Raw genomic sequence first — 19,191 nt, forward strand, 5'->3', positions numbered from 1 at the left:
ATAGATTAGGAGTGATAATGTCAGTGATTTGAATGGTCACAATATTCTCTTGTTAGCTCTTCTCACCCTGGGCTCCTTGCTACCTTCAGGTTTCAGCACAAATTACCACTTATTCAGAAGGGCCTCACCCACTTAGTCTCTATTACATCACCCTGTTTATTTCCTTTACAGCTCATACTACAGCCATCCAACTTTTGTTTCTTTATGGCCTAGATCCTCCACTAGAACTTGAGCTCCATAAAGTCATTTTGTAGCCTGTTACCAAGCATTGTGCTTGGCACAAAGAGCATTCAGTATGTGTTGTATAAATGAATCAGTGCCTTTGGGCTGTAGGGTGATTACAGAGAAAAGAATTGTAACAATTTCGTTGCTTTGGTTGCAGGCAGCCATCCATGTTGTTCAACAGCTCTAGAAAGCGTAGAGTATAAGACATGTACAGTGCTGCCATAAGGGCAATGCGAAATTGTTACTGCAGACAAAACTGTCCTTAACATGACTAAAAGCACCCCATTTTGTGGTTAATGTGTTCTTTTTAATTAGCTTTTAAATTATGTGGGTTAAAATGTGTATCATTTTCCCCCTCAGTTTTTTCCATTGGCTAAGAACCAAGACAAGCAGTGAAAAGTTCTAGCATTAAGAAACTGAGCCACGCTTTAGGGTTCTGTGAGAGGGAGGCCTAGGAGTTTGCTTGAGATTGAAAATCTCACTTTTTGCTATAGAATTGTCTTTCAACTGTAAAATATAACCCCACTATTTCCCTTGCTTTCCATCTCACCCTTGTTTTGAGAAACTAGGTAGGAAGAAGAAAGCAATACACCTTTTTGAGACTATTTTGCACCAGTGCTTCCTAGAGCCAATGCCAAGCTAGACATCTTGGTGCTCACTCAGGCGGAAAGGCGGGCTGGGACCTGGTCATAGTCCCATTAAAGAGCTGCATGTCGAGTCCGGTTAATTAGGGTCAAGCTACCTTTTATGCAGTTTTTTTCCAACTCCTGTGCGTTTAGTAGTCATGATTAAATGATTCAGCCCTGTCACCAATGCCACAATAAAGTGGTAGCCCCCCACCGTCCGCCCACAAAGTGGCAAAGAATAATTATCAAGAAATCCCCAAGGGGGCGATGGAGCGCTATGAAGAAGCGGCGGATCTGCAGGATCGCGCTGTCCCTCCATCTCGTGGAAAAACTCCGGCGGCCAACCTGAAACACCCGGTAAAGGAAGCCGAAAATTTCTCTATCCCTTCGAGACCCAAGATGGCCCGTGGCTCCTAGCTCAAGGTCTGGGTGTTGGGCCCGCACATCCGACATTAGGTGAGGTCACTTCGTCCCCAGCTTCCCAGCCGCCAGTAGGGGTGCGTCGTATGTCGGCTGCTAAGTCTGGGGCACGGCGCCGGCAAAGCCAAGAACGAATGCTCAGGTTTGACAGAGGAAACCAACAAGGCACTTGGCACTTCTCACCCCGCTGTCCCAAAGGTTTCCTTATGGGGCACGGCGGGGAAGAACTCATAGTACCCACCACCTCCTCCAAAAAAAAAACCGAGCTACTGGTTCTCGTCCGTTAAGAATGGGGCCGGTATCCCGGCGTCCTCTCCGCCGGCGTTTGGGGGCTGGAGCCGCTCTGGCCGGCGGCCGGCGGCCGGCTTCTCTATGGTGCCGGCCGCGTGGACGGTAAAGGGGCAGGGCCACCGTTTGCGCTGCGGGCTTCAGGCTGGAAAGACGAAGGTGGGCGCGGCTGAGCTCGGGGAGGGCCCGGGCGGGAGGGGGTCGGAGTGGACGCCGCCAAACTGCGTCCTGAGGTGGGAAGCCAAAGCCCCAGGTTCCAGATGGGGAGGGCGTGCAGGGGCGGCGAGCGCGCGGGACCCGAGAGCCAGCGGGGTGTGCTTGACCGCCGGCACTGTCCGACGATCCCGGGATGTGCGCCTAGCCCCGGCTCCTTCCTCCGGCTTCCTGGAGCCTTTGAGATTCCACAGGCACCCAGTCCTTGCCTAGGCTCTGTCCCTGGCGGCGTTTCCCTGGCCCAGAGCGGGGTGACGGGGTTCTTGCCGGAGTTGCCCATTGCCCTCTTCCACAGGCATGAGAGTCCCAGGCGCCCCGGGTCCCTGAAGGCGTGACTACTGTAAGTGTGACAGGATCCCTTCCTTGCATAGGAAATGCTATGACGCCAGGGCTTCCTACCCTGTTTTCTTAATGGGCATTTTAAAATTACTGCATCACACCAGCCTTGGGAAAGAATGATTTGGGGAATTTGCTGAGACTCGATAAATGTTTAAATTCAGAATTGTATGTTTTATTCCTAATGGTGTAGGAACTAAACAAAAGTTTCTGTGAAACTGAGCAGGATTTGTGTTTCTTACCTTTGCAAATTAGCTGCATTTGGCATCTGCTTTAGGTATTATAGCATTAAAAAATTAAATATATTAGGGGCGCCTGGCTGGCTCAGTCGGTGGAGTGTGTGACTCTTGATCTCGGGGTTGTGAGTTTAGGCCCCACATCCGGTGTAGATATTACTTTAAAAAATTAAAATTAAGAAAAAATTAAATATTTTAACTTTCACAGTACTGATATTGAAAAAGACTTATTTGTGAAACAATACTAAAGGTAGTTATCAGATTTTAGACTGCTTTTACCTCAGGTTTTTGTGAATATCTGTGTGATGGGAAGAGTGAAGCAAATGCTATTTACTTTGGGAATTTGTTCTTTATTTTGGCAGAAATATTTGTCTAAAATGATTAACAAACTGTATAATAGTGTATAACTAAAGTGACTGGCTAATTATGTTTGTGGAGTTAAGGACAGGGAAGATTACTACTATGTATACTTAAAAGGCCCCATATTTGACGATATTTTACTATAATGGAATGGGGTGTGGCAGTTTGACCATTGTAGAAAGTGGCTGCAAGTCATAAGGACATGTTAGGCTATTATGAGATAAGAAGTCATCCCCAAAATATTTTTAGTTCATAGGCTGAGGGTTGCTTACCTGCTTACCCTTTGTATTAGTATAATGAAATATTTATTAAATACCTTCAGCACATTGATTTTATGCATGAGAGGCTTAACAAAATTATAATTACTACTCTTAAGGGAACTACCCAACAAAAGTAAGTATGTAGAATAAACAAAGTTATGTTACAGTTTTTGAGGTTCCAGGGTCCATTCTATTTGTAGGGGAGTGGAAAAAGGAAGAAAAAGGTATGAAGAAAAATGGGTACACTTGGGTGTCTTAGAGACAGTAAATTAAAGGCAGTACACTTATTAATGTTCTTTCTCCCCCGCCAAAAATATTTTTTTCTTATCCTCATGCTCAGAATCTAAGCTAAGGATGTTAAATATATGCCCTAATAGAGTGGAATAGATGTCAGAATTGTGTTTCTGGGACCATAATTGTACCTTTATAAAAATGGAAAGAGTATTGTGTTAGATACCTATTACTGTATAACAAATCACCCTAAAACTTAGAGACTTAAAACATTTAACAAGTATTATCTCACTGTGTCTGTGGGCTAGGACTTTGCAAGAGGCTTAGCTGGATGATTCTGGCCCAGGGGCCCATGCAGTTATAGTCCAGACGTTTGCAGGGCTCTAGTCATCTAAAAACTTGACTGGGGCTGAAGGATCTCCTTCCATGTTCACTCATTAGCTTTTTGTTCCTCTGTCATCAAGCAAGCTGTTGTATACTCTCCATTTATAAAATCCATTTCGTGCTGCCCCATTATGTGTATGTGTTCCTAATCATAAACCATGATATAGTTATATTATTATAAACGATAGGGTTTTCTTTTTCAGGTCACTAAATTTGGATCATCATTTAAAGACTTGAAGTGATCTTTTGATGCTTCACTTTGCTCGTAACACATCATTAGCCTCTCCATCTTTTTAAAATCTGAACTTAAAACACAAGGTAAGTAACATTTAAATATATTTGGGGTGATGAAAAATTTTCCTCTTTTACAAGAGTAAAAGAAGATGGATGTAATGCAGTGGCTTTATAGTAGCATCATGCAATTTGCAATTAAGTGGATAATGACCTCTTATTTTTGTCCCCTTTCTGGGATAAGATTTGAAAATAAATTTGTCATAAATGCAGATATAAGCATAGTTGAGTGGCAGCAGAGCTTTTCTCTTGAACTTCTATGTAAGTGTGTCCAGCCTACATTCTTATGCTCATTCACCTGGTGGCCTTTCTTCTTTGGGCTAATTTGCAGGCCACAGCTTACTGAAGGAGGGGAATTTTTCTGCTAGTGTAGTACTTCTCTGGCGTGGTCGTAAATTGAAATTTGTGTGTCCCAGTTCCCATCCAGCTAAGTGGATATTGGCATCTGTCTTTGGTTCAAAGGGATATTTTATAAACTTTAAAATTATATGCACCGAACCTTTAAACATGTTGACTTCTTTATCCATGCAAGTGTCAAGAGTTTATTTTGTAAAGTAGAAACAAATGCTTCATAATTTATGGGACTGTAAATCCTGAAGTTTATAGAAAGGTTTCATGACTTGGACGTATCTTTTGCATTTTTTACATTTTGGTCTTGCCTGAAAGTATGTTGAAATCACTCATTTCCTCATCCTGGAAGAATCTGTACACTTTAACCCAATCTTAGTGCTTTTCAGAACAATTTTCATTATTGCAAATGACCAAGAATTTGAGGATTGTTGTAGACTCCATTATCATTAACAAAACAGTTGTTCAGTGCAAAGCAAGTCTTCTTCACCATATGAAAGAATTAAAGGTATCTATATAACTTTTTTCACCTGGAGATATAGAAATCTTTTGTACAGACTTTGCATGTGTCAACTAATACATAAACATGAACAAATTATTTTTATATTATCAGTTTTACTTAAAAGAATTGTATAAAATTTTATTAATGTTTATTGATGTTATATATTCTAATATTTTTATTAATACATATTTTTAATGTTATAAGTATGTTTCTACTTTTCAAAAATTATACCTTTAAGAGACTGACTTTAGCATCGTGGTCTGAGTTGTTTAATGACTTCTGACTAATTTCAGAGTAGCTTTATTTGTTTTGTGGTCATAATAGAAAGACATTAGAAATCTTTAGGGAGGGGCACCTGGGTGGCTCAGTCGTTAAGCGTCGGCCTTTGGCTCCGGTCATGATCCCATGGTCCTGGGATCTCGTGCTACCCAAGCACCCATAATTCCCTAAAGATTTCTTTCTTTTTTTTTTTTTTAAGATTTGTTACTTATTTATTAAAGAGAAAGAGACAGCTAGAGAGGGAACATAAGCAGGGGGAGTGGGAGAGGGAGAAGCAGGCTTCCTGCTGAGCAAGGAGCCCGATGCAGGGCTCCATCCCAGGACCCTGGGATCATGACCTGAGCCGAAGGCAGACGCTTAACCACTGAGCCACCCAGGCACCCCATATTTGCTTATTTTTAAGTGATTTTTGATATATATTGTCAAATTGTGTACTAGAAAATTATACTAACTTATACTCCTGTTAATAAACAGTACGAGTGATCATCTTCCTACCACTACTAACAGAAAGCATTAGCAATCTTTTGTCAATTGTACATTGAAATATTGTTTTAATATAATTCAATTGATTGCTAATAAAGTTGAAACCTTCGAATAATTTTTTTTGATCATTTGTATTTCTTCCTTTTCCAAATTGCCTTTTGATGGACATTGCCCACTTTATTATTGGAATACTTATTTTTTCTTCTTAATTTTAAGAGTCCTTAATAAAGTAAAACTTCGAATCTTTCCCCATCATAAAGAGAATCACAATTCCTCCATTGTCTTTAACTTTGCCATGTATAAGTTTTACATTCTTATGTAGTCATGTCTATCAATATTTTAAAAATAATTTAGAGGGACACCTGGGTGGCTCAGTTGGTTAAACATCTGCCTTTGGCTCAGGTCATGATCCCGGGGTCCTGGGATCAAGTACTGCATCGGGCTCCTTGCTCAGTGTAGAGCCTGCTTCTCCCCTCTGCCTGCCGTTCTCCCTGCTGGTACTGTCTCTCTGACAAATAAATTAAAAAAAAATTTTTTAAATAAAAATAATTTTGAGCTCCTCTCTAAAAGTCAAGCTAGCTCGACTATGTAGAAGTCTGTTTACAAATTCATGTAAATATCCCAAACTTGATAACCAAACTGATTACAAAAGCTGTCTAATCATAGACATTTTCCAGGGCTAGTCAACGAAACTGATTCCCTTTGTTAATTTAACCAGGGAAATGTTCTATTACGTTGCAAAACTGATCTGTGTGGATGTGACATTTTGAAACCTGGAGTTGTTTGATTAAACAACTCTACTGTATTGAACTATGCATTGCATAGATTGAAAGCAGATGATCCAATCTCAGGTTTCGTCTGATGATTGACTCTCTCCAGTATTACTTAGCAATTAAAGCCTAACAGACTGCCTACTAGTGTGGACGGCTCTTTCTGTCCAGCATAGTATATTTGTCAGTATGCTGTTCTAATGCAACTGGAAGAAACAGAGCCCACTTTCCACAATATGTGCTGAGAAAGCCAAATACTGTCTTTTCCAGCCTCCCTTGCAGCTAGTCATGTGATGTAGGCCCAGCCAATCGGACACATACCCTCCCCCATCCAAATAGTGTATGAGCTCAAATAAGCAAATACAGTCAAGAGTCTTCCACGGCAGCAGTGGACAGGGCAGCACTGACTCAGTGCCAGTGGTAATACCTGGTGACAGGGGGTTAGGCAGTGTAAGTTGGGCTCCGTGGTGGGGAGGTCTTCACCAGACCAGTTGTCTGGTGTCATTTTCACTGAGGTGCTTGAGGCATAGCTTTGAGGCCTGATTCTTGAAACCTGGCAAATCTGTGATTTCCCAGTATCCTTTTAATAAATTTGTTTTTTGCATTTACTGCCAGAGTGTTTTCTTTTCCATGCACTTAAGAATCCTAACGATACAGGATCAGAGTTAAATAATAATTGTTCCTCTACCAATTTAGAATTATATACACATTCCCCATACCCCCATACACACACTTACTCGATTTCTAGACTTTGTATTCACCTTTCAGTACACTCTGCTTTTCCAAGTTTATTGGCATTAACTCTTTTAAATGAAATTTAGAAACACTTTGTGAAGTTCCTAAAAGAAAATCCCTTTATGATTTTAATTAGATTAATATTAAATTTATAGATTTTATTTGAGGAGAATAGGAGAATAACACCATCAATGTTGTCTTCTTACTCAATAAAATGGTCTGGCTCTTGTATTAGTTACATTCCATCAAAGAAGCAGAACTACTTTGCCTGAGACTTAGGGGTTAGACATTCTGTAATTGGGGGCACTGGGAAAGCAGTCTGGACAGACTCCTGCCTCTGAGTCTGTTGTTGAGCCTGAAGAGGTTACAAACCAGCTAGACACAGTTGAGAAGGGAAAGTGGATGTGGAGGAGAGCAGGGACAGAATGGAATCTGCATTGGCTTCTCACCAACTCCAGTTTTGATGCTGTGGGTGATGATCTACAGGAGAGGCTAGCACCCTTGACCCGGGGATTGCACATGCAGACCCAGGATTTGGAGAAGCTGAAGGAGCTGCAGGCCAGTCCACTTCCCCATGCCAACAAGGCAAGCTAACAGATCATGTGCAAGCTCCACATGCAAGGAGGAACTATACAAGAACTTTACAAGGAAGGGAATTCTGAAAAACGTGCTTCCAACTAAGCTGAGCTGACATAGTATGAAGCCACCAGAGCTCGAAAGAACGATTGATCTTTTGTGTCCTTTAATACAGCTTTGTTGTTTTCCTCACAAATATTTTTTGATTATTCCTTGGTATTTGGGTTTTTATTGCTGTTGTGACTGTTTTTTCCCACTTTTTTCTTATGACGATTACTTGTATATTGTAAAGGTTATTTTAGTATTTATCTTGAATTAGCCACCATTTGCAACTTAAATTCTAATGGTTTTCAATGGATTCTCTTGAATAGGCAGTCATTTCACTTGCCAACTAATGTAATTATCTTGTTCTTCCTGGTGAGGTAATGATACATTTTCTTCCCCCCTCCCTCCATCCCTTCCTTGCCTGGTTAAGTGGAATGAAACTGCCAGAACAATATTCTGATAGCTTTACTGTTTCTAACTTTTAAGGTAATGTTTCTCGGTTTTCATGTTTTTGGTTTCTGGTAAACTAGTGTTTCTCAATGTTTAGTGAATATAAAAATTACTTGGTAGTTATACTTGCTAAAAATGCAGATCCCAGGAATGGATATTACATTTTGCTAAATGCCATTTAAGTATTTAATATGCAATTCCTGCTGGATAACAGATCCAGTATATGAAGATTTTTCATGAATTCATTCAACACTTATTGAGCACTTAGTATGTATGAAAGATACAGTAGTGAACAAAGTTGACTGAGTCCTTGCTCTCTGAACTTTTGTTTTCCTTCCTGAAATGTGTACAGAGCATAAATACTTGAAAACAAGTCTTTTGGCTCTAAAGGTATTACTTGCACCACCATTTAAGCTTAGTTTCTTTGAGCTAACTAGGCCACTGTATTTTTCTTTTTAACCAGGTCCCATTCCCCCTGCTTGTGTTCCCTCCCTTGCTGTGTCTCTCTCTGTCAAATAAATAAAATAACTAAAATCTTAAAAAAAAAAGTGATGAATTGCATTGTCGTCAGAGAATTTGGCCTGAACATTTCCAGTATTTAGATTTTATTGAAGTTTTTCTTGTGGATGAGTAAATGGGTAGTTAACTTTTGTAAATGTTTCATGGACAATTGGAAAGAATGTGTTTTCCATGTAAAATGTGTCATTTTAGACCTGCATATGAAATCAAACTTGTAATTATATTGTTTAGATTATCTATACCTATTTTTGGCTACTTGATATAATTTACATATCTTACTGCTTTTAATTAGATTAATATTAAATTTATAGATTTTATTTGAGGAGAATAGGAGAATAACACCATCAATGTTGTCTTCTTACTCAATAAAATGGTCTGGCTCTTGTATTAGTTACAAATTTGTGGTTTGTCACATAAGCATCTTTTTTTTTAAAGATTTTATTTATTTACTTATTTATTTATAGAGGGAGAGCAAGAATGCAAGAGAGAGCATGAGCGGGGGGAGAGACAGAGGGAGAGGGAGAAAGATTTTCAAGTAGTCTCCGCTCTGAGCATGCAGCTTGACTCAGGGCTCTATCCAATGACCAAAATCAAGAGTTGGACGCTTAACCAACTGAGCTACCCCAGTGCCCTGTAAGCATCTTATATAACTTTATTTTATCTCTTTTAGTACCACTAAGTCTTTTGCCATGAATTTTGTATTTGATATTAATACTACCACAGCTGCTTTATTTGGCTTGTATATTCTAGATACACATTTTCTCATCTCTTTATTTTGTATATTGCTGAGACTTTTTGTTTGAGATATTTTCTTATGAACAATAACTGGGGTGTTTCCTTTTGTCCCGATCTGTTTCTTTATAGATAAATTTAATACATGTGTGGTTTTTTTTTTAAAGATTTTATTTATTTATTTGAGAGAGAGAATGAGATAGAGAGAGAGCATGAGAGGGGAGAGGGTAGGAGGGAGAAGCAGACTCCCCACTGAGCAGGGAGCCCGATGCGGGACTCGATCCCGGGACTCCAGGATCATGACCTGAGCCAAAGGCAGTCGCTTAACCACCTGAGCCACCCAGGCGCCCCAATACATGTGTGTTTGATGTTTGGTCCCTTTTACTCTTTTGGGGGGTTGGGGTGACAGTAAAGTCTTTTTTCTTTTTTTTCCTTTTCTGTTTTGCTGTACTGATCAAGTTTTCTTTATTCCTCTTCTGTCTCCCTAGTGATTTAGAAGTCTTGTTCCTCCATCCTTCTTCCCCCAGAAATCGTATATAGCTGTTATAATTTGGAAGGCAAAATTATGAAATTCATGATTGTCACAGAGGTGCCATAATTTAGTTTATGTAGAATCCTACAGTCATGATCCATTTCTCAGAGCTTAGTAATGTTGGCCCACAGTATTTTGGCATTGCCAAATCACATTTTCCTTTTGCAGATAACCTTTTTGGCTGGGGGGGAGGGCAGGATTTGGAAACTCTAAAGGATTTTATCTTTATTTTTTGAATTTATTTTTTCTTTCAGTGCTTAACTCTTTGTCATTTTTTTCCCCAACAAGCTTTGAGAAAATTCTTCAAAAATGTTCTTATTCACTAGTTGTGTTTTTTGAAGCATTCATTTTACTATGCATTGTTCCTGATGAGCTTTTATTTGGGCAATCAGACTTTTCATCTCCATAAGCTCTTGTTTTCAGAGTGCTCCTTTGAAAGCCTGATGTTGTTATTGACAATAAAGTATATTCTCCTAACTTTTTAACATCTTTGTTGGAGTATAATTGACACATAACATTTTGGTACATTTTGATGTATATATGAAACTATAAACCATGAAACTATCACCACAGTCAAGATAATGAACACATCTGTTCCCCCAAAGTTTCTTAATGCTCCTTTTTTATCCTTCTGGCCCCACTGATCTGCTTTCTGTCACTTAAATTGGTTTACATTTTCTTGAATTTTATATAAATGGAATCATGTTCTGTACTCTTTTAAAAGTATTTCCAAATGAAAATTGCAAATATATAGAAAAGTAGAAGATAATATAATGAACTATAGTATATCCATTACCTATATTAAACAATTATAACATTTTCCATACTTACTTCATTTATTTACTTTTTAAAAATTAAGACTTTCTTTTTTATTGCAATTTTTGGTTTACAGAAAAATTGAGCAGACTGTATAGAGTGTTCCCGTATGTTACTTCTCCCCCCACACACATTTCTCCTTATTATTAACATTCTGCATTAGTGTGATACCTTCTGACAATTAATATACCAACATTGATATATTGATTGAAGTCCATAGTTACATGAGGGTTCATTCTTTGTGTTGTACAGTTCCATAAGTTTTGACTGTATACTCTATTTTTCTTTTCTTTTTGTTTGGCTTATTTCACTAAGTATTATTTTGAAATTCATCAATGTTTTTGTTTGTATTACTTTTTTGTCTCTTTTTGTTCCATGTTTTGTTTATCCAGTTGGCTTGTTCCAGTTTGGAGCTAATGTAGATAAAGCTGCTGTAACATTCATGTACAAGTCTGTGTGTGGGTGTATGCTTGCATTTCTCTCAGGTAAATACCTAGGAGTAGAATGACTGAATCTATGATAGAAGTATGTTTAACATTTTGAGAAACTGAAAAGTGGTTTATCATTTTAAATTTCCTCCAGCAGTGTATGAGAGTTCTGGTTGCTCCACATCTTTTCTACGTTTGGGATGATAAGTCTTTAATTTTAGCCATTCTAATTAGGTATGTCTTTTATCTCATTGTGGTCTTGATTTGCATTTCCCTAATAATTAATGAGGTTGAGTATATTTCATGTGCTTATTGATCACCTGTATATCATCTTTGTAAAGTACCTTTTCACATATTTTGCCCATTTTTGTATTAGTTTATTTTTCTATTGTGTTTCCAGAATTCTTTGTTCTAGATATAAATCCTTTATCAAATATGAGATATGCAGATATTTTCTCCCAGTCTGTGGCTTGTCTTTTCGTTCTCTTAACATAGTCTTTCAAAGAGCAGAAGTTCTTAATTTTGATGAAGTTCAATTTATCAATTTTTAAAAAGCAGATCAGCCTTTTGATGTTGCTTCTAAGAACTTTTTGCATAACCCAAGGACATAAGAATATTCTGTGTTTTCTTCCAGGATTTTTATAGTTTTATGTTTTACTTTTAGTTCTGTGATCCATTTTGACTTAATTTTTGTATATGGAGTAAAGTGTGGTTTGAGAGTCATTATTTTTGCCTGTGGCTATCCACTTGTTTCAGCACCATTTGCTGAAAGGACTATCTTTTCTCCATTTACTTGCTTTTGCATGTTTGTCAAACATCAATTGACAGTGTATGTGTGGACCTATCTCTTTTTTTAATTTATTTTATATATATATATTTTAAGTAGGCTCCACACCCAGTGTGAAGCCCAACACAGGGCTTGAATTCACAACCCTGAGGTCAAGACCTGAGCTGAGATCAGGAATCAAGTGTTCAACCAGCTGAGCCGCCCAGGAATCCCTGTGTGGGTCTATTTCTGATCGTCCTTTCTATTCTATTTCATTGCTCTTTCTGTTCTGTTTCATTGCTCTATTCATGTCTGTCTGTATACCAATACCACACTGTCGTTAATTACTGCAGCTGTGTAAGACTTGAAGTCAGATGGTTTAAGTCCTTCAACTTAGCTCATCTTTTTCCAAATTGTTTTCCTGTTCTAGTCTTTTGTGTTTCCCTATAAATTTTAGAATATATATATATAATGAGCTATGGATAGTTTTTATTACAGAATGAAAGTTGAATCATCTTTAATACATCATTTAGTTATTCTTTAGTCTCAGAATTAAAACAATACAAAACAAAAACTTCAGGTATCACATAATATTGATAACTTTAACTGGATAAATGATTTCAGTATTCTATGCCAGGTAAGTACTCAGCACAGAATTATGATTGCCTTTTTATATCAATTAAACTTCTGTGGTTAGAGGCAACAGGAAAGAAAAAGGGATTTATTGGAAGAATCCTGGGTTAGCTCATAGAAGTAAAGTAAAGGGTAAGCTGTAAGAACTAGGGCAGCTCTGAAAAACTCAAAGATTGGACCTGAGGAGTTGATGTCCTTATGATTCTTTTTACTTATGCTGCTCCATGTAGTGGAGCCCAGGTCTGTAAGAAGAAAAGGAACTTTCTCCCACCAGCTCCAGTTAGGAAATTCTAGAAGGAAGTCTGATTGGTCCAGCCTGGATCACCTTAATCACCATATTATTTATCACTAGTCTAATCACTACTGGAAAATGATGACTAATTAATAATTACTAATTAATTACTACTACTGATAAGAGAGAGAATTCTAATTGGTCAGTTCCAGAGTTTGGGTATTGTGATGAGCAGTTTTCCTAAATGAAGGAGATGCTGTTTTCAGAAGTTTGGAAAATAGTTGCTGGGTACAGAGACACAATGGGTGCCCACTACCATGTAGCACACATTGCTGAGAGATGAAACTATTTGATGACCTCAAAGTAATAGATTACAGTTGGTGGGCTTTCTTAAATTTACCTTGATACATACTAACGTGTAAACTGTTGTTCCTGTAAAGCTAACCTATTCTCTTTGGGCTGCATGGCGTATTGTATATAACATGTAAGAAGTACAGTTTTGTTATATTTGAAAGTTACTAGGAGAGTAGTCTTAATGTTCTCACCACATGCACAAAAAGGTAACTATGTGAGGTGATGGAGATGTTAACTAACCTTATTGTGGCCATCAGTTCACAATATGTCTGTATATGAAATCATCACAGTATATACCTTAAACTTAAGTATTATCTACCAACTATACCTCAGTGAAGCTGGGAAAAATAAAATGAAATTACTGACAATGGTCAAAAAAAAATACCAGTTTTACAGCTTGGTTTTGTATTTGTGAAATTATTGCTGAAATTGTTTTGTTTAAATGTTACGTGGCATTAATCTTTTCCTCTGCTTTCTGTTTTAGGGTGACTGGGAATGTAAACAAAAATAAGCTATTTGTTTCCTGATGGCTTTTAGTATATACTGACGGATTGTCTGGGATGGCATCTGAGGCTGAGAAGACCCATGCTTTACTCCAGTCTTGTAGCACTGAGTCTCTTATTTCCAGCCTTGGTCTGGGGATATTTTGCCTAGTAGCCGATAGACTTCTTCAGTTTTCGATAATTCAGCAAAATGACTGGCTTCGAGCCCTCTCAGATAACGCCGTACATTGTGTGATTGGCATGTGGTTGTGGGCAATTGTCATTGGAGTCAAGAAGACAACTGACTTTGGAGAAATCATTTTAGCTGGATTTTTAGCCTCTGTTATTGATGTAGACCACTTTTTTCTAGCTGGATCTTTATCTTTAAAGGTAAGAGGCATTTATGTTTAATTTTTCTGGTCTTTAATTTCTTTAGCACCATTATATTGATCTTCACAGCATCATTTTAGAACTAGAGAAGATTATCTTTATTTTAAAATAAGAAAGCCCATTCATCCAACTTTTTTTTGAGCACTTAGTACTTCCTTGAAGGCGAACACAGACATGTTGCTAATCAAGTTATTGGCATCACCAAGTGCCAAGGATGCGTACAGAGCTAAGGACTCACTATATGTACCTGAGGAGTTCTGTGTTGGCTTTACAGAGGATGGTACTTCGCCAAGTCTTGAAGGAAGCATTAATCAACTGGTTTAAAATAATGGGGGTCATTGTCAGCGTTCTCCTGGGTCTTTTTTCGCTGTTCTAAGATCATTTTTTCTAAGTGTCAACAGATTTGCCTACCTTTTCCATGCTTATGACCTGTAAACATTCACAGAGCAAGGACTTTGCTTTGTTCACCGCTGGCCTGGAATAGTGCCTGGCTCATCTAGAAGGGGTTCAGTAGGTGTTTGTTGAACGAATGAGAAATGATCACTTCTTCCTTTTATGTGTCACATACCAGGTATTTCTCAGAGGTTGTCTCACTTATTAAAAAACTTCAGTAAGGAATCAGTAATTCCTGATTAAAGACAAATTTTAGCTTTTTTGCTGTAGGTGAAGGCAGAATAACATTGTGTTTGAGATTGGAATCAGAAGACATGAGTTTGAATCCTAGTATGTGGTGTTAGAGCACTTTCTTGTCTCAATGTCTTCTGTAAAGTGTGGATTCTGTCATTACTTACCTCACGGGGCAGTCATGGGTGTTAAATGAGCACATTAAAGGACAGACCCCGGCAAATAGTTCACAATAAATGTTAGAGTAGAGATTGGAATAAACTACCAAGCATCATAAAAAGTGTGGTTCCTAAATACATTGATCTAGAATTTATCGTAAGGGAGAAGGAAGAAGAATGTAGCGTAAACTCTTTGATTGATATTCAGTCAATAGGTGAGAGTTAAAGACACAGGTTTAAGGATCATGTGACTGCACATGGTGAAGGTATAATCCCTTTAATGGATGCCTTGTATTTTAATGGTGGGAAGGTCATGCCTCTAATTTTTTTTTATAGGTACCTAATTTTTTTTTTTACTCCTTCTTTTCCTCTTTACCACCCATTGTCCAAATGATTCCCCTCCCTTCCTTTTTGCCATCTTCTGCCCCAGAACCAGTGCCTCTTAAAGCCTTGAAACATGCACACTTTTAAGTCCTTGCTTTGTAGCCAGTGCTCTGATCAACCAGGACCGTTTTCAATACTTCTCTTTCCAGTGGTAATTTTAGATCAATCGTAGGTCCCCTCATCTTTCCTGGCTTGTGGTGGGAGTGTGAGAGAAAGCGCACAGATGTGGTATGTATTTTAATACTTCAGAGTATTTGAAGTTTTGGGCACTCTGGCTTCTGTCTATGCTGAGTGGGGTTTGGTATAGTTTTATTTGCCCTTGTCTGTAATGTTTTTGAGGATGTGTGGGGAGATTCGGATTTAGGCAATCTTCACTGCCCTTGGCTTCCTTTTTATTTAGAAATTATCTAATTGAAAATTAGCCTTTAGAGTATATGAGAGCAAAACCTTACTCAGGAATCATTCAGGGGGGTGCCTGGGTGGCTCAGTTGGTTAAGCATCTGCTTTGGCTCAGGTTATGATCCCGCATTGGGCTCTCTGCTCAGCAGGGAGCCTGCTCCTCCCTCTCTTTCTCCTGCTTCCCTGGTTGTGCTTTCTCTGTCAAATAAATAAATAGAATCTTAAAAAAAAAAGAAAAGAATCATTCAGGGGTTGGTTAACCCTGAAATTTTCATTTGTTTAGTTACTGATTAAATTTTTTGTACTGGTTTAAAATTTTTACTGGAGTTTAACTCAACTTTATATACTTATTTAAAATAATACAATCTTTCTAAATGTTGTTTTAAGTGCATTCTGAAAATATTCAAGGCTAATATAAAGTGGTTACAACAAAAACATTTCCTTTTCATGCCCTTATTAATAGAATATTTTATTCAGTTGTGAGATTTTTTTCAATGCTTAGAGGCCCCAGATAATTCTCTAAAACTCCAAATTTACACAAACTATACATTTGGGATATAAATTTACATTTGTACTGTGACTTTTCTAAGCAACTAATAGGAAGCTTTAAAAAATTAATCACCATGTTCTTGAGATCTTGGTTTCATTGTTAATGCAGAGAATATCCCACTCACTCTTCTTTGCTTTATATGTAACAGATTTAATACATGTATTCATAGGTGATGCAGAAAATGTTTCCATTGTATTTCTAATAGACTCATAGAAGATGTTTTAGAATATTAAGAAGCATCTACCAAATGTTGTTTGCCAAGAGGGTAATGATACTAGCTACTGCTCTCCCCGGCAGGCTGCTTTGACTCTTCCACGAAGACCTTTTCTTCACTGCTCTACTGTCATACCAGTTGTGGTTCTGACCCTGAGGTTTACTATGCACCTTTTCAAGCTCAAAGACTCATGGTGCTTTCTTCCCTGGATGTTATTTATATCGTGGACCTCACATCATATCCGAGATGGAATTCGTCACGGCCTGTGGATATGCCCATTTGGAAAAACCTCTCCTTTGCCATTCTGGCTTTATGTCATTATCACCTCCTCTTTACCTCACATCTGTTCGTTCGTTATGTATTTCACAGGGACCAGGCAAATGATGTCTTCAAAACATGGGATCCATATTGACGTCTGAGGTAACCGTATGCCAGTCTTAGAGAAGCAGGTGGTTCCGATAATGATAATTAAGGGTGGCCGACATTATCAAGTGAATTTTTAACAACATATTAAATTTATTATTATAGTTCCTGAATCCTCTTGTTCAGGAGGCACGTACACTTTTTTTTTTTTTAGGGCGCCTGGGTGGTTCAGTTAAGCGTCTGCCTTTGGCTCAGGTCGTGATCCCAGGGTCCTGGGATCGAGCCCCGCATCGGGCTCCATGCTCGGAGGGAAGCCTGCTCTCCCTCTCCCACTCTCCCTGCTTGTGTTCCCTCTCTTGCTGTGTCTCTCTCTGTCAAATAAATAAATAGAATCTTTAGGGGGAAAAAAATACTGATACTGAGAAACAAAACGTTTTTTAAAATGAAGGATTTTTAGGAAATTTGCTTTTTCCTTTGTTCTTTCAGGTGATCTGTTAAAAATGATTAACCTTTATTAGAGAAAGAAAATTTAGTTGCTATAAAATTTTACATTTTCATAGTTTAATGTTATTTTGGTATAAAAGTCATGTCCTGATGGCACTTGCTTTTTTTCCCCAATACCATTTGTTGTCTTTAGATTTTCTTACACATTTGTGATTTGTAATGCTAGTGATTGTGTGCCTTATTCTCTGAGAAATGGTGAAATAATGGCTTATCCAAAGCATATTTTTCTTATTTATTAAGTTAAACAGAGCTGTGTAAATTGTTGTAAAGGTTCACGTTCTTTAGTTTTTCTTTTTGTTGTTAGCCAGTTGGTTGCAATCTAATTATGTTTTAGAATCTGTTAGATTTTACATCTGTTATCTTTCAAGAGCAATGATTGTGTCAGTTTGGTTGGTATAATAAATATTATATAGTGGGGGTAAATTTGAATAGGGAGATTTTTTTTAAGTATATAATTTCAGAAATCCATGGAAATAAAACATGTATCTTGTATCACTTTTTCTGACTAAATTACAAAACTCTACTTTTTTCTTTCTCCATATTAAACAAAGGAATGCCATTAAAATATAGGACCTTATATAAGAATATCACACTGGCATTTTGGGGGCTGTCCTCTAACTTTTTGTATTAGAATGGGAATTCACTTTGACCATGACTCCTTGCTTAAACAGTAACTACAGATTTTAAGTGTGGGTTTATCCTTGTTCCTTCCTCTACCATCAGAAATGCTCCTTGTCCTCTAAATAGTCTATAACAGCTGTGGTTGTAATGTCTAGAAATATAACAGCCAACTTCCCATGCCACCATTTTGTTTTTTTATCTTACTGAAAAAGTTTGCGTCAGTACATTATATTGAAAATTGGATTATATCTTGTTTGCATGTATGTGTTTTCTCCATCCACTAGATGTCCTCCATTCATTTAATGGAGGCTGGTCCACTGATCGACCTTCCGGTCTACTGTGTTCTTGAGGCATGTTAGTTATGCTAACTACTCAGAAGAACTTCCACCATTGAACTGTTTTCTACTCATCCTCAAGCCTAGTTTGCTTTCAGCGGTGGGCTAAGTTAAAACTCCCATGTATCCTCCCCTCCTTTCTTCAACTTAGGCAGCCACCATCACTATCTCCAATCAGGCGGACACTCCCTGGCTCCTTTTTCTTTTGACAATTACTTAGTTTTTCCCATTTTCCCAACTAAAGAGGAGAGAAAATAGGGGCTGTTCTGGTCCTTGCTCATTACTGTCATGGCTAAACCTTTTATCTACCATAGTTCTCAGTTTCTTTCATTTGGTATCCCAATATATTACTCATTCTCAATCTTTACCTTCACAGACTATCCTCCAAGACTCACTTTCACCTTCTTTGATGATATAAGCACCTGGATCTCTTTTTTCCTTTTATTCCAACCCTTGATTTTATCCTCAGTCGTCAGATGAGTCACCTGAATATTCCCTTCTTTAACCACTGACTCATCACCACATCACATCAGCCATGAACCAGTACAACAGTCCTCTGTACCTCTTTGGAGGACACTGCTCACTGCTGAGATCTCAAACATTGTTTACTTTTTCTAGACCAGTGGTTCTCAAACTCTAACATACATCAGAATCACCTGTAAGACTTGTTAGAACAGGGATTGCTTGAGATCTGCCTCCAGAGTTTTGACTCCGTAGGTTCCAAGAATTTGCATTTCTAACAAGTTCCCAGTTGATACTGTGAAAGGTGAAATGAGATGGGGTCACTTGTGTGAAGGGGTTTTAAAATGCAGCCGGGAGGCCATTAAGGAGGTGGGCCTTTTGCACATCCTCACTGATGGATCCATGAACTTTTGAACTGGGTCAGACTGCAAATATTCCAAGGACTCAGCCTGAACACCTGCAACTTGCTATAGTAAGAGACTTTGCTTAGTGATAGCCTTAGTAACCAATTATACTGGGTCAAGAGTAGCTTTCTGCCGTCAACACCAATAAAAAATTCTTTGTAAACAACCTATACAAACTTTACTTTTTTGCTTTAAAAACCTGACTTTGCTCTCTAATGGGACACTATTTGG

The 19,191-nt window shown here is 38.1% G+C and overlaps 1 protein-coding gene across 1 annotated transcript; it reads left to right on the forward strand.

Annotated features, from left to right (window-relative positions):
* Window positions 1-1,977: 1,977 nt before the first annotated feature.
* On the forward strand, window positions 1,978-17,113 carry TMEM267 (transmembrane protein 267). The gene is made up of 4 exons (XM_028098061.2): window positions 1,978-2,112; window positions 3,783-3,897; window positions 13,555-13,942; window positions 16,355-17,113. The coding sequence occupies exons 3-4, from the start codon at window positions 13,631-13,633 to the stop codon at window positions 16,688-16,690; spliced, it is 648 nt and encodes a 215-aa protein (XP_027953862.1). The 5' UTR covers window positions 1,978-2,112; window positions 3,783-3,897; window positions 13,555-13,630; the 3' UTR covers window positions 16,691-17,113.
* The last annotated feature ends 2,078 nt before the right edge of the window (window positions 17,114-19,191 follow it).

Source organism: Eumetopias jubatus, unplaced genomic scaffold (assembly GCF_037043125.1).
Source record: "Eumetopias jubatus isolate StellerSeaLion01/CBP00866 unplaced genomic scaffold, mEumJub1_p1.0 scaffold_5, whole genome shotgun sequence".
In the NCBI taxonomy this organism is placed as follows: Eukaryota; Metazoa; Chordata; class Mammalia; order Carnivora; family Otariidae; genus Eumetopias; species Eumetopias jubatus.